We start from the raw sequence: 14,765 nt of genomic DNA on the forward strand, positions 1-14,765 counted from the left end.
CAAAAATTCTTTCCTCTCCGCATTCCCGGCTCAAGGCTCTTCTTGTTAGGGCCCTTGTTCACCGGCTCCGGCTCCCATGGCCCGTTGACCGGGTTCGTTTACGACCCGAGACCAACAAGCACGATGAGAAATCCATCGGACCCTCAGCCCCTTTTTTTGTCGTCTTTTTCTCTATTCATTCTTGAAATTCGGTGTTCCAAGCTACAGCAGTTTACAATGCTCGGCAATGGCGCCTATTGGGAAACAGTCCCTCATTAGCGGACTAATAAGAAGCAAAAGGCATAGAAATGGCTGTGCTCGTCGGTCGACGTTGAACGCGGCCATGGTTGGACACTTTGAGCCCGCCGGTCCAAGCGGCCTGTTCGGCGGGACCTTTTTTTGTCTTTCCCCTTTCGCAACCACAGCCAACGCTCCATCTACCTGGTAGCTGCACCCCGGCGTTTCTCGGGCCTCGGGGGTAGCGGCACACCCTTCGTTACCTGCGACCCATAAGGCACTTTTCCTTCAATTCGTTTGTCTCTGGAGTACTCCGTACGGAGTAGAGGAATTAGAGAATGGGTGTGCCACACGTTATGCGTGCGCGCATGTTGAATCCAGACAAGCCAAAGAGACGCGGCTTGGCGTCTTCACGCGCAGAGCGTGAATACACCCGCGAATCAGAAACGAGTTTGTCGACCGCTTGTTGGTGTGGCCTTGTAAGCGGGCGCCCATACACCCATCCAAGCGCCGCCCTCATTATCGTCGTCATTGCTGGCTATGAGAGTTCCTTTCACCCCATATGCCCACCAGGTTTGTGTTCTGCACTTCGTTGATGCGAGTACAATTCGAAGACCCCAAACTGATTCGTAGGTTACCTACAAAGTATTGGTGATGACTCGTGGGGCCTGAGTCGTTGTGTCCGTCGATGTGATGAGACCGGGATTCGAGAGGCGAGATGGAGAAGAGGAAGGGGCACCGTCCGGAAGAGGATTCGAATAAGACGCGTCTCGGGCGTACCCATGGTATCCACGATACCCATGAGCATCATGGGCCATGATCCATCCTAGAGATTCTCCCACACTTCCCTGTTCTTTAGAGGAAGAGGCAAAGCCCGTCTCCGTTCTTTGCATCATTGCTCCTCTTACATCCTGGGGCCCTCGTCCACTTATCCTGCCTTGCCTATCCGCATCACGAGGGAAGGAACAACAAGAATTTGGAACAAGGCAGTGTGAATGTTTGGATGAACGCCTTGGGTGCGGGTGGCGCCGCTGTCGCCCACGCCGCCCGCCGAGCTACGAGTTTTCTTGTCGAGCGAGCTTTTCCCATTATGTCTTGGTGCCAGTGATCTCGTGATGTGACGTGTAACCTTTTATTCCGTCCCCCCTCTAAACCCCCCCATCTGCCTCTTTTCCTTGCCCGTGCCTAGAAACTTATCGAGAAAGTGTGAAATTAAAAAGAGGCAGTAAGTACAGGGTCGATCGACCGGCCGACCAACATCCTACATGACGATCCCGGTCCTTCTCCAAAGGCCCAAAGGGAACAATTAGGTCGTGAAATGATGACAAGGTGCAGATCCAGACCCGGCCGGGTTGGGCTCCTCTTTAGCCTCACACCCTCTTTTATTTTCTGTTTTTTTTTTGCTGCCTGTCTTGCCCTGGGATGCCAATCTTCCCCATCCGTGCTCTTTCGGGGAATCCACACCCTACCTTTCTTTTTTTTCTTTACTCAGCCATGACAACTCTGTGATGGATGTAAGTGCGCAGCATCTCCGGGTCATGGGGTTCCTTGAAGATGGGGGTGTTCTGTCGGAACCTGGAGCATCCGTGAGTGGGAAGGGCAGCGCCGCAGCGGCAGCAGGGTCGGAAAGCAGGCAGAACTAGGCAGGCACAGGCAACAGCAGCATCACTTCGTGAACGAACAAGTCGAGGAACACAATCACAAGCATCGAGGTGACGACGACAGTGTCTCACAATCTCATGACTGCAATGTACGTTGTGCACCAACAAGTCACGAACCAAGCCCGCGAGGCGGCCATCCTCTTGTGATATCAGTCTGGTCCAATTTCATGAGGTGGTTCAATCTGCGGAAAGATAGAATAGGAAACAAGGGACTAATCATCCCCCCCTCTCATCGCGAGATAATTCCAATCTGTGGTTTTCTGTGTGTTCTTCATCCTCTCAAGAAAAGGGGTTCCCAGGTATTGCATTGCTTCTTCGCTCTCTTCCGTCTTCCACAAATCAAGCCACCAGGAGTCAACCCCCTTTCCTTGGTTTCCCGTCGTGCCAGTCCCCAACCGCCCCCCCTTGCTCTTACACCCCTTAATCGCCTTATTGTACAAAAATCAGCTTTTTACATAATTCACCGCAAGCCCTTTTTGCTTCTTTTGAGTGATAAAGTTTTTTTTTTGGATGGATGTTGTTTTTGTGTATGAGGGTATGGTTGCTGTCCTTGCTTCTCCCCAAGTCTGGCCCCTCTATCGTCTTTGCGTGCAGCAATCTTGCTTTGTGTGATGTTGATTGTCTCTGAAAGCACTTCTATAAATGCAATATTCCTTATCCTCCACGCGAGAAGAGAGAGAAAAAAAAGAGGCAAAATCTCAGTGACAGCCTGCGTCTGTAATGAGATGCGATATTCCAATCGACCAGAACCAGTTAAGCCGTAGAATCATTAGTCGGCATATTAGGAAAGTGAAGGATAGTGGCGAACCGAGGACGCGATTGGATGCTTCTTCGTAACTCGACGCACTACTAGTTGCCAGAGCCGCCGGGTCCAGGTGTCCGGGGAGACCAAGAGGGAGACTATATTATGTTAAAACTTGCTCGAAAAATCAGTCAACAGAAGAATAGCTTACAGTAGGCGAATAGCTGGGGCTGGTCGGAGACTGCTGGGCTCCTGGAGTCTGTTGGAAACTCGGGCTCGTAGGCGAATACTGAGCCGGTGAAGTAGGAGACCACGTCGGCGACGCTGGAGAGTACGACGGTGACGTGGGACCAGCCCCATGAAGGTTGGGGGATGCAGGGCTGTAGTTGGGACTGGCTGGCGAGTAGCTCGGGGAAGTGGGTGAAGCATACTGCGCAGGCGATGTCGGGGAGTAGTGCCTGGGCGAAGAGGGTGATGCCGGCGAGTAGCTTGGTGATGTCGGGCTGTAGTTGGGGCTTGCAGGGCTGGTGGGCCGGAGCATGGGCGATGTTGGCGAGAAAGAGGGCGACGAGGGACTGAACTGCGGCGAGGTAGCTCCGTAACGCCCGGCGGCACCGTCGATGAGCGGTGATGTGGGTGAGTAGCCGGCGTTGGGAGATGACGGCGAGTATCCGCCATAGCCGCTGCTGAAAGGCGACGTTGGGGAAGTACTGAAAGGGCTCGTCGGTCGTCCAGGACTGGCGGAGTAGGGGTTGACACTCATGCCACCAAATCCACCACCACCGTACTCGGTACCAAAACCAGTGGGAGAATCGGAACCAGCACCAACAATGGGGGAGAAGTTGCCGGCGGCGGGCGAGCTGAGAGACATGTAGCCAGAATCCGCCATGGGAGATCCAGAATCGTAAGGTGTGGCAGCACCGCCAGCCTCGCCACCCTTGACCGGCATGCCAGGCATGAGACCCATGCGCGAGTTGTCGCTAATGACGGTCTCCAGCATCTTGGGGTCAAGGAGAACGTCAAAGTGACCAGTTCCCATGGGGGCCATCTGACCAAGCATAACGTTCTCGGATATTCCACGGCAGTCGTCCAACTCACCGACGGCTGCAGCCTCGAGAAGAATCTCCACAGTCTCCTCGAAAGAACAACGCATCAGAGCACCGGTGTCAGCTCTGTTGATACCGTGACGAGTGACGGCAGAGATGGTACCTCTGTATGTCATCACGTCACAGAGAAGAGCAAGATGTCTGTGGTTGACGTAGGAACCGTCAAAGGCAAGCACCTGAGTCAACTCACGGATGAGAGCCGCTCTCGCACCCTCGATACCGAAGACTTCGACAACCTGCCACAAGTGGTTGGTGTACGTGCGGTTGGAATCAACGCCATCAACTGCCAAGACCTGGCGCAGAGCTGTTCCAGAGGTATCCAAGTACCACTCTGAGCAGCGCTCGTCGGCCTTCGCAGCCAGCAGGGCACCATCCTCGGTTTCGATGAGCTTAACCTCCTTGTTCAAGAAGGCTCTCTCGATGCCCTTGACACCACGAAGGGAGAGAGTGTCGAGCAAATGAGTCTCAAGCCTCTTCAACATGACATCGTCCTCAATCTTCTTCTCACCATCTTCGTCCTTGTCATTGCCCGCATGCATGGGACGAATACGAATGATTTGCTCTTCAGCGTTGTTATCACTGAAGATGACAGCAAGATCGTTGGGGTACTCCTCCTTGATGCGCCTAGCAACGTCCTCGACAGTCAACTCCTTGTCAAGAAGCTTTTGGCGGTCCAGAGTAAGACGAAGCAGCCATCTAGATTGGTCTTCCGTCTTGTCATGTGACTCATCGGGGATAAGGTAGTAAGACTCAACCATATCAAGATCATCGGGAATGTTGGTCGAAGTGATCTCCGGGTCGTAGTAGATCTCGGTGACAGCTGTGACGGAGCGCAAGGTCGTGTGCTCAACCGTGCTTCGAAGTTGCTTCGCAGCTTCTTGACTGGCGTTGTCCTCGCCACTCAGATAGACAACCATGGAAGGAGTCTTGATGTTCTGGGCCAAGTTGAGAATTTCCTTGAGACGAGGGACACCGAGAGTGACGTTCTTGGACGAGACACCAGCGAAATGGAAAGTGTTCAGTGTCATCTGAGTAGCAGGCTCACCGATAGACTGGGCCGCAATGACACCGACCATCTCACCAGGACTGACAAACGCTCGGTCCCAGCGGGCTTCAAGCTCTCCCAAGACGTGCTCGAAAGCCATCTTGTTGAGGCGCTGCTGGCAAGCAATGCGCTTGAACGCGAGTCGAGAGCGGATCTGCGCCTTGAAGAGAATCGTGGCGCTGTAATCAGCCTCCTTGGAGATGTCATCCTTGCCACGGACGATGGTCATTCTGTTGAGCATCTGCTGTACTTTGGGAATGACATCTTGAGGTCGCAAGTCGCTTCGCTGGAAATCTTCAACAGCAAAGAGCTTCTTGGCGGTCTCCATAAGACGAATCAAGTTCAAGGGCAACTGCATCGACTCATCATCCTTCCTCTTGAAATTGATCTCACGAACTTGCTTGCGATCAGAGAGCAAAGCATCGAACTCTTCATCCAGGAGCTGCTGAACGGCTGGGTCGCCTGCCATCTCATTGCCGTACTCAAGCCACTCAAGCTCTTCCGGCCTGTTCTCGTCCATGACGTCCAGGCGGAATCGGTCGGCGAACTTCTTGTGTGACATGTTGAGGTGATCCATACGCTGCTTCTCGATGTAGATGGCGTCGAGACCATCCTCACCGTACAGAAACTGTAGGATATCACCCAAAGAGTTTCTGACGGTACCATCGTACTTGGCACTGACGTCCTCGAGCGCCTTGACAAGACGACGCTGGATGTAACCGGTCTCGGCTGTCTTGACCGCGGTATCGATCAAACCTTCTCTACCAGCCATGGCGTGGAAGAAGAACTCGCTAGGTGTGAGACCACGGAGATACGAGTTCTCGACGAAACCACGTGCCTCGGGTGAGTAGTCGTCCTTTGTGAAATGCGGCAAGGTGCGGTATTTGAAGCCGAAAGGAATGCGCTTTCCTTCGACGATTTGTTGTCCGACCAGGGCAGTCATCTGGGAAATGTTGATCGATGAACCCTTGGAACCGGACGATGCCATGGTGACTGCATTGTTCAAATCCTTCAAACTCTTCTGTGTAGTGGTACCGGCCTTATCACGAGCGGTGTTCAGGGCCTTCGAAACCTTGCTCTCGAAGGTCTCACGAATGTTCATACCGGGCAGAGGCTCCAGCTCGTTAGCAGTAGCTTGTCTTGTGAACTCCTCGACCTCGGCCTTGTGCTCGTCAATGTGGATCTGGACCTTCTCAATGGTGATCTTGTCGGGAATCGTGTCACCGATACCGATACTGAAGCCGTTGTGTAGCAGCCAGTAGTTAACTGTTTGCTGGACACCAACCAGGAACTTCATGGCTGCTTGAGGTCCATGCTCATTGTAGACAATGTGGACGATACCACCACTGGCAGCACCGATGTTCTTCTTGGAAAGCAGACCGTACATGATCTGTCCTGACTGAATCAGGAGGCCCTCGTCCTTCAGGGGGTTCTCCTCCTTCGAATCAGGGGCGCTGTGCAAGCTGACAATGTTGGGAACTGCCATGCTCATGATCTGCTTACCAGTCCACCTTGGTCTGGGCCGAATGATGGCGGGTTGGGGAATGTTGCCATCCCAGTTGGGAACCCACAGCATGATGTTCATGACCTGCTCCTTGGTAAGGAACACATCACGACGACACAGCTTGTAGGCACCAGCAAGAGTGTCCTGCACAATACCCATCAGAGGACCGTTTCTTTGCGGGGAAACGATGTTGATGGGGACCAAGCACAGCTCCTTGACTTCAGCTCTCGTCTCTTCACTTTGGGGGACGTGAAGGTTCATCTCGTCACCGTCGAAATCGGCGTTGTAGGGAGAGGTGACGGACAAGTTTAGACGGAAAGTTGAGTAGGGCATGACGCGGACTCTGTGACCCATCATGGACTCCTTGTGCAGAGATGGCTGACGGTTGAAAATGATATAATCGCCCGTAATCAAATGACGCTCGACCTTCCAGCCGTATTCCAGAGAAATTTGTCCAGCTCTGCGATGATGGCGCAAATCAATTCTTGTACCGTCAGAGCGAATGACATACTTGGCTCCTGGATGCTCGTTGGGTCCGTTTTGAACAAGCTCGTGAAGCCTGCCGATGTTGTACGGAGTGACGGTCTCCGGGTACGTAAGAGTTCTTGCGATACTGCGAGGAACACCAACCTCGTCAAGAGACAAGTTGGCATCACCGGTAATGACAGTACGTGCCGAAAAGTCGACACGCTTTCCCATCAAATTGCCACGAAGACGACCCTCCTTGCCCTTGAGACGTGCACGAATAGCCTTGACGGGACGACCACTCTTTTGCAGCGCACGAGGTTGACCGGCGATGTCGTTGTCCATGTACGTAGCCACATGGTACTGCAAAAGTTGCTCGAAATCTTGCGCAATATGAGCAGGCGAGCCTTCGCGAATGGCCTGCTTGACGTTGCTGTTGGCGCGGATGATATCACCGAGTTTGTAGGTCAAATCGTCTTCGTTTCTGAGTCCCTGACCGGTTCCGTCCATAGAAATACTGGGACGGACAGGCGGGGGCGGAACGGGAAGAACGGTCACAATCATCCACTCTGGGCGAGCGTACTCGAGGTTGAGGCCCATATCTCTCAGGTCGTCGTCACTGATGCGACGCAAGATGTTGTGGGCCATCTCTGGAGTAATTGGGGGCTCCTCCTTCTTCTTCACGCCGTCTTCACCTTGAGCCTCGTACTTTGCAATGAGCTGCAGAGCCTTATGCCGTACCCTGGGCTGGATGTTTCCACAGCCGCCGTGGTTGACGGGAGCCTGCTTCATGTTCAGGCCGTACTCTCCATCGTCGGGCTTCTGCTCCTTGACCTCGTTTTCGCAACGAGTCTTCTTCTTGCAAATGTTCCAAATTCGGTTGAAGCGAACCTTGGGGTCTCTCGTGTTCACAGCTTGGAGAAATTCAGGATCGCTCTGAGAAGCCAGGTTAGCAAAATCAAGTCAAGGCGGCTGTCAGACATCTAGAGTAGACTAACTCTGTCGGCCAAGACCTTGCTGCAATTATGGCAGACAATCTCCAAAACCTTCTTGACTTTCTTGATAAAGCCAGGATGGTAGACGGGCTTCGCCAGCTCGATGTGGCCGAAATGTCCAGGACATTCACCCATCGCCTGATTGCAGGTCTTGCACTTGAATTGACGATCGATAGACCCGAGGAGAGGATCGTTCAAACCGCCGTCGCGAGGCTTTGTCCGCGTCTCGTCCATGGTCTCGGGGTAGACACAGTGACAGACACTCATGTTCTTGATCTCCTCAGGGGCCATGAGGCCAAACTGAATCTCCTCGACCGTTTTGATCGGCGCACTCGAGTGCGTGAAGTAAAGGTTCGCCATTTTGATGGTGTTTTCAATGTCGTTGGGAAAGAATGTGTCGACGGGAATTCACGAGGTATAGTGTCGGAAAACAGGCAGAAGTCGCCGATAGCCGTTACGCGACCCGGAAATGTCGCAAACGAGGCGCAAAAAAGTCGGAAAGCGAGAATCTATCGCGCAAAACGCTTTTCGAGATGGAAAAATCGGACAAGGTCGTCTATCGATGGCGCTCTTGACTACGCCAGTCCCCGGCCAGCGGCCCAGGAGAAGGTTCCACTGATCCTCCCAATCGCCGCCACCGTAAGTGTATCGAAGAATCGAAAAAATATCGCGATCGTATCGAGTCGTGTATCGTATCGGAAATGAATGTGCGGTCCAGGGGCGCGATTTCCGACGCGCGTGGTGATTGTCGATACGTGGATTGACGGAGTTGTAGAAGTGAAGACCGTGGAGGCGAGAATGAGGAGCGAGGTCAGAAACAAATCTTGCCTCCAGGCGGCTGGCGCAGCCGGCGGAAGTACGCTAGCCGGATTTGGCAATCACCCTCCTTTACCTTCCTCAGGCTGGATACGCGTGCCCGAGGTCGAAGGTACCCACAAAAGTCGTGAAACAGGAGGAGCAATCGCCGTCGGACTTAAGTACTGGGTACTCCATATTCTTCGTTCTTCTATGTACATTTCCATAATGAATCGCTCACTGTGCGAGAGGGAAAAGTCCTGCAAGCCTGCATCACGCCGATGAGTCAAGAATTCCTGCGGAACCTTTGCAGCGGTAAAGATGAAATTGGCGTTGACAAGACTTGATGGCTGAGAACTTTCGAGACTCGACTCCCTCGCTTTGTCTAGCATTTCTCCCCAATGGCTGTCGAAGTTTCGTCATTATTAAGCAGCCACCCAGCTTCGAGAGCTTTTGGAGTCCTGGATGGTTCTGGTTTACATCACAGCAAGCCCCATCGCGCTAAAGTCCGAGCAAGGGTCCGCTCACCAACGAAGCTCGTCCCATGGCGACGCGATCCAACGCCATGTCACGCGTTTTTAATGTCCACGCTTCAACTTTAGTTCATTAGAAGCCTGTTAACGTAGAAATCATCAACGACTCGGGGTATTGTTTTCTATCTTCTCCGACCTTTACCACCAATCCTGCCCTTTCGAGAGGTCATCTTATCCTCCACGACCTCGCTGTCCGGTATCTCGCCGTCCGCACCCGGACTCCTTCTCCGCATGGTACCGGTAGATACCGCAACGAACTCTTCCTCGCTGTCGCTCTCTCCGAGGTCGAAGAGTATTGGCATACGGAATGCCCCAGCATCACTAATGTGCCCATTGATGACCGTCGAAGTAACGACGTCCACTTCCTCATCTTCAGCGTCCAAGCGTCTCTTTTGCAGCTCCTCCTGTCCGTATATATCGAATTCGTCCTCCAGTTCCTCGTACTCCTGGTTCTCCTCGACCTGTGCAAAGTCGGGCGCAAGTCTGGACCACTTCTGCTCGGGTATGACGGACCAAATATATATTCTTCCCGTCTCAAGGCCGCACGTTGCAATGAAGGGTCGATCCGGGTGCCATTCCACAACGCCTTGCTCTTCCTTGGGGCCATCCAGGATTCTGATCAGGCCTGTGCTGCCCATGCCTCTGTCCCAGACGTATATTTCGTGGTTATTGTACGTTGATGCTGCGACGTACTCGGAGGCCGAACTGAATGTGACGTGATTCCATGACAACCGGTTAACTTGGTCGGAGAATTTGTGTTCTTCTGTGAAGTGTATCGTATCGAGATCGAGATCCTCAGCTGCTAAATTCGGAATATGAAAGGTTCTGACTATGCGGTCTTGGGCATTGATCAGCAGAACCCTTCCCGAGTTGTTCAGGCGTAATGTTGTAATAACACCGCTGCATGGCTTTTCTGAGTATATCGTCTTCCGGGTCTTCGCGTCGATAACGTTGATCCATCCCTTGTTGGTTCCCGCCAGAATATGCTCTCCCGTAGAGGTGAATATCGTGACGGTGGTCATCTGTTTCGCGTCGTCTTTCAATTGTTTCTCGGTAGGTTCACCGTCGATATCGGGGCGTTTCGGTGCCGAGCTAAGGGGGTATTTGACATCGGTCACGTCTGTCACATCGACAAGGATTGGGTGATCCTCGAAAATCGAGGCCACAAACTGGTGACTTGCTAAGTTAGCAAACTCTCAGCTTCTCGGATAAACGGGCTATTCAACTCACTGATTGAAGGGATTAAGCTCCGCGATGTATGCCGGAGCCCGGAAACGGACCTCGCGATACCGTTTGCCATCTTTCAGATCCCATAAGACAGCCTTCCATCCTTGGCACGCTGACAGCAGGTACCGACCGCACCTTGACCAACTCAGCGAGGTGATGCTTCTGTGGTGGCCGCGCATCTTCCTCGCTACACCCATTGTTTCGATATCCCAGATGACCACTGTGCCGTCCACCCTACCAGAGGCCAAGAGGTCACCCGATCGGTTGAATCGTAGGCATGTTGAATGTCCAGACCGGATGGTGTTCGTGTTGTTGATCGCGTTAATGGCCTCGACCGCGGCGATGGCCTCATTCTCTTCATTACTGAGAAGGAAGTTCATGATCGCGGGAGGCCTAGCTGCTTCCGCAAGCTGGCGATCTGGACGAGCTTTGCGTGCTGTGGATTGGGGGGTATGATGGTGCAGATCGCAAGTTTGAAATGGGCTTGTTTCGCAGAATAATTATTGGAGTGCAGCCGTGCACATGCGACTGCCTTTCTTGCGCCTGCAAGGCTGAAGCGCTCCAGGGATCAGGCCCCACAGCGTTGCCTGCCAAAGGAGTACCTCTGGTATGAAGTACCTCCAGAACCTCTCCAGGCCTTTTGCCTATGCCATCTTGAAAGGGAATTTCAGACAAAAGTGTTTTGGGTATAATCAAATGACTAAAGTTCAACAAAGAGAGAGTTGCCGCTGAAGATTGAAATTTACTTGGCTACTGAGTCTTTTTCTTAGTCGCCGAATGCGCCTCACATTTAACAATCTTTCTTCGATGCAGAGGGCAAGATCAAGAGAGGACTGGAGGACAGAAACGTCTATTTACCATATTCTTTCTACTTTCTCCATTTTAGCACAGTGGGGAGGTTACATTTGCCTTTTTCTTTTTTTTCTTCCAAATTAGCAGAAAATTGAAGTAGAAAAATGTGATACAGCTTGTCTATGGTGAAATACATGATGGGAAGCATAAAGGGAACTACTGTCTTTCCACACCCCTGATCCTTGCATACATTTCAGCTCAGATTTAGGCCCCGCTGAAGCAGCGGCAGAACAACCCCTCCCCCGCCATCCCGTCTGCTGGGCTGTCTGAAGTTCGTCTCCAACACTGCCTTGCAGTAGACCTCAGATGGTTAGTTCTTCCCCATCTTCACAATGGCGAACTCCAAGTAAGAGCCCATGTACAGTTTGGACCTCCCTATTGAATTTGGGTCTGACTACTTCTCCAGATTTGAATACGTCAAGAGCTTCGAGCAGCCCGACTTTCTCTTGCCAAACACTTGGATCGTCGTCCGCATAGACGGGCGAGGTTTCACCAAGTAAGTCAACAGGATCAAGGGTAAATCTACCTCCAAAGTTGTTGCCTGACACCACATAGGTTATGTGCAAAGTATGGCTTTGAAAAGCCCAACGACAAGAGGGCCATAGACCTCATGAACGCCGCAGCCAGGGTTGTTGTTACTGAGCTCCCAGACATCACCATCGCCTACGGTGTCAGCGACGAGTACAGCTTCGTGTTTCACAAATCATGTACCCTTTTTGAGAGGAGAGCCAGGTAAGCGATCCGTCCCCTCGTGAATCACTCACAACTCATTAGCTGAAATTGTTTAGCAAGATCTCAAGCACAGTCGTGTCCACGTTCACGGCCAACTACGTGCACTTATGGTCGCAGTATTTCCCAGATACCCCGCTCACCTCGCCTCTGCCGAGCTTTGACGGGAGAGCAGTGTGCTATCCTACCGTGTCAAACCTGAGGGACTACATGAGCTGGCGACAAGTCGACTGTGAGTGCTTTATCAACGTATTCTTCCGTACATCTTAGGAGACTAACCTAGTAAAAGGCCATATCAACAACCTCTACAACACAACCTTCTGGGCTCTCATTCAATTGGGTGGCCTAGACAACAGAGAGGCAGAGAAACTCCTGGCAGTGAGATCTCATTGACTTAGGGATATTCATGCAAACACAATCTAACTACTCCATAAGGGCACCGTATCCGGAGACAAGAACGAGATCCTCTTCTCAAAATTTAAGATCAACTACAATAATGAACCCGAGATCAACAAAAAAGGCAGTGTAGTCTTCCGAGACGTAAGTCATTCCAAGTTGTCTCATTGGCAGAATGCCCGAGACGCGGAGTTTCCCTTACTAAGACGACCCTTTTATAGTACGAGCTCGTTGAACCGGGTACGCACAACGCCGCGCAAGCGGCAGATGCGCTCGCGGAGCCTGTCCAGCAGAGCAAGACGCAAGCAGAAAAGGATAAGAAGAAGCGCACCAAGGCCCGCGTCGTCATTGAGCACCTCGACATCATCAAGGATGACTTCTGGGACAGGAGGCCGTGGCTACTTTCCAACAAGCCAGGGAAGACCCCCAAGGAGCCTTGAATGCTCTTAGGTCTCCTGGTTGAGGAATTTCGATTCCAACGTCGTCTGTGTCCGAGACCCTCTCCAGTATACCAGTCGTGGGAGGGACGCGGACAGGTCTGGATCCGCAGAGACGGGCAGACAGCATAGAGAAGGAAAAGAGGATGGCAGGCATGAGATAACGCTACCCACAGGGAGATATCATATCTAGTTCTATGCCTTCCGACTCTTCACAGGGAAATAGGCTATGGATCACTTTAGAAGGCCGAGGCCGAGGCCAAACTGAAGAGAACAAGAACATCGCGAATTCTGGTCGATGATCAAGCCTTACATCGTTTAATCTATTATCGTCGAAGTGGCAGCCTGTGACTGCAATAGAGCCCCGTTCGCTCTGACGTCCTAGCTGGACAGCGTGACCTTTATCTTCTATCTATGAATCAATGCTTTTTGGATATACCTTGCGCCATATGATAACGTAGTCCCCCTGGTATTGACAGAATCATCTTTCCACCGCCCCCGTCCCTCGCACGAAGCCGTGAAGCCGGCGGCTCATGCTCATCAACGTCGGCGCCGCACAGCCAGCCCCTCGCTCCTCGAGAAAAAAGTAGGCACGGCGACGGGATCTGGTCTTTGGCTTGCCGGAGCGTGCTGGGGCATGTCCTCCACGTTTGCCGGACCTTTTCGGTTCAGGAACCAATCCTCAACTCAGCCCACAAACATCACCCAGACACCCCCTTCTTCGCCTTTTCCGCTTTCCTCGCTTCCCTCTTGACCTTCTTGACCTCCCTCCGCGCCCTCTTCTCTTCCTTCAAGACCTTCTTCGCAGCCCGATCAACCCTCCTCGCCTCTCTCGCCGTCTTCCTCGCCGCCTTGGCAGCCTTCCTCGCCCTCCTCTCTTCCTTCGTCTCCGCCTTCTTCCCCTTCCCATCCACCTCTCTTTTCGTCGTCGTCATGTTCTCAATACTCGTACCCCAACTCTGAGGCGCAACAGCCCCAGTAACCTCCCTAACCCTCTCCTCCACCTCCTCCTCCTTCTTCCTCTCCAACCCCTCAATCGTCCCCTCCAGGAACCCGCCCTTGACGAAACTCGCATACAGCATCCACTTCCCCCCCGACACCTTTTCAATCTGGTTCAGCCGACCCGCCGTCACCGTCTGCGTAACCTGCCCCGGTTTCGAGGTATCCAACCCTTGCAGCTGCTCGTCAAAGGCGTTCATCCACCACGTGTCGCTCGTGAAGTGTGCTTTCGTGCCCAGACCTTTTGTGTTGTCTTTGCGGTTCAGGAGGAGCGGCTTCGCGAGGCCGATGCGGTCGTCTGTCGCGTGGAGGGAGTGGCCGCTTCCGCGCCATCCTTGCGATTGGAGGAGCGCGCGCGCGTCCATCTTTTTTCTTTTCCCTTTCTCTTTCTCGTCGGTTGTGGGAGTTTTGGAGGGGGTTGTTGTGTCTGTGTGTCTTTTGATCGTTTTGGGTGGGAGACTTTTTCGATTTCTTAGGTTCGCGACCGGATGTAGAGAGAAGTAATTGGGGGTTAATATGTCGGTAGGCTCAAAGGTGTCATGAGCGCATGGGGGGCGAGTTCATGGCTGAGGATTCTCGATGAGCGCCTGCAAATAGAGGGAGGATTGCGACGAGGTACTCGGTCAAAAAGTGGTCGGTAAACTGGAATTTTTCTGTTCTGCCGCTCTTATCTTATCTTATCTTAGCCTCCAGCAGTGGAACCCAGACCCACCGGCATCAACAGCGGGCGACCCAGCCGACAATTGAGCATTTCATGTCTTGCCTTGATGGCCGCAAACATGGAGCCATCTTAGAGTTGTACTTAGTTCATGCTCCAATCAACAGTCCCTTCATATGACTGAAGATTGATCAACGTGTTAAACTTTGGTCGCTATCCCTGAAACTGTAGAAAATGTCGGTGGTGCCGTCGACAGATCCAAAAAAAAACACTGGCGCTTGAGAGCTAAGCGATCCAATTGTGTAATACCGTTTCGACTTTGAACGTTTCTTCGTTGATGAGGTATCTGAACTAAACACTTTTGTAGCTCTCCCCTCTATGATTGTACAAGCAGATGCCCCATTT

At 52.5% G+C, this 14,765-nt stretch overlaps 4 protein-coding genes across 4 annotated transcripts; 1 reads left to right on the forward strand and 3 right to left on the reverse strand.

Annotated features, from left to right (window-relative positions):
- Positions 1-2,726: 2,726 nt before the first annotated feature.
- On the reverse strand, positions 2,727-8,094 carry RPO21 (DNA-directed RNA polymerase II core subunit rpo21; the record flags this gene model as incomplete). The annotated part of the gene is made up of 3 exons (XM_065755959.1): positions 2,727-2,777; positions 2,831-7,675; positions 7,738-8,094. 3 exons carry the CDS (start codon positions 8,092-8,094, stop codon positions 2,727-2,729), a joined length of 5,253 nt encoding a protein of 1,750 aa, XP_065615199.1.
- Positions 8,095-9,184: 1,090 nt separating this feature from the next.
- On the reverse strand, positions 9,185-10,669 carry SWD1 (chromatin binding protein; the record flags this gene model as incomplete). Its single annotated transcript, XM_053193393.1, has 2 exons — positions 9,185-10,238; positions 10,293-10,669. 2 exons carry the CDS (start codon positions 10,667-10,669, stop codon positions 9,185-9,187), a joined length of 1,431 nt encoding a protein of 476 aa, XP_053049110.1.
- An 804-nt stretch (positions 10,670-11,473) lies between these two features.
- Positions 11,474-12,706, forward strand: THG1 (tRNA-His guanylyltransferase; the record flags this gene model as incomplete). The annotated part of the gene is made up of 7 exons (XM_053193392.1): positions 11,474-11,487; positions 11,548-11,637; positions 11,697-11,873; positions 11,930-12,102; positions 12,160-12,248; positions 12,306-12,410; positions 12,488-12,706. 7 exons carry the CDS (start codon positions 11,474-11,476, stop codon positions 12,704-12,706), a joined length of 867 nt encoding a protein of 288 aa, XP_053049109.1.
- Positions 12,707-13,404: 698 nt separating this feature from the next.
- Positions 13,405-14,067, reverse strand: N0V96_000515 (uncharacterized protein; the record flags this gene model as incomplete). Its single annotated transcript, XM_053193391.1, has 1 exon — positions 13,405-14,067. One exon carries the CDS (start codon positions 14,065-14,067, stop codon positions 13,405-13,407), a length of 663 nt encoding a protein of 220 aa, XP_053049108.1.
- Positions 14,068-14,765: the final 698 nt, after the last annotated feature.

Source organism: Colletotrichum fioriniae (assembly GCF_027942845.1).
Source record: "Colletotrichum fioriniae strain IMI 355084 chromosome Unknown scaffold_1, whole genome shotgun sequence".
NCBI classification, from domain to species: domain Eukaryota; kingdom Fungi; phylum Ascomycota; class Sordariomycetes; order Glomerellales; family Glomerellaceae; genus Colletotrichum; species Colletotrichum fioriniae.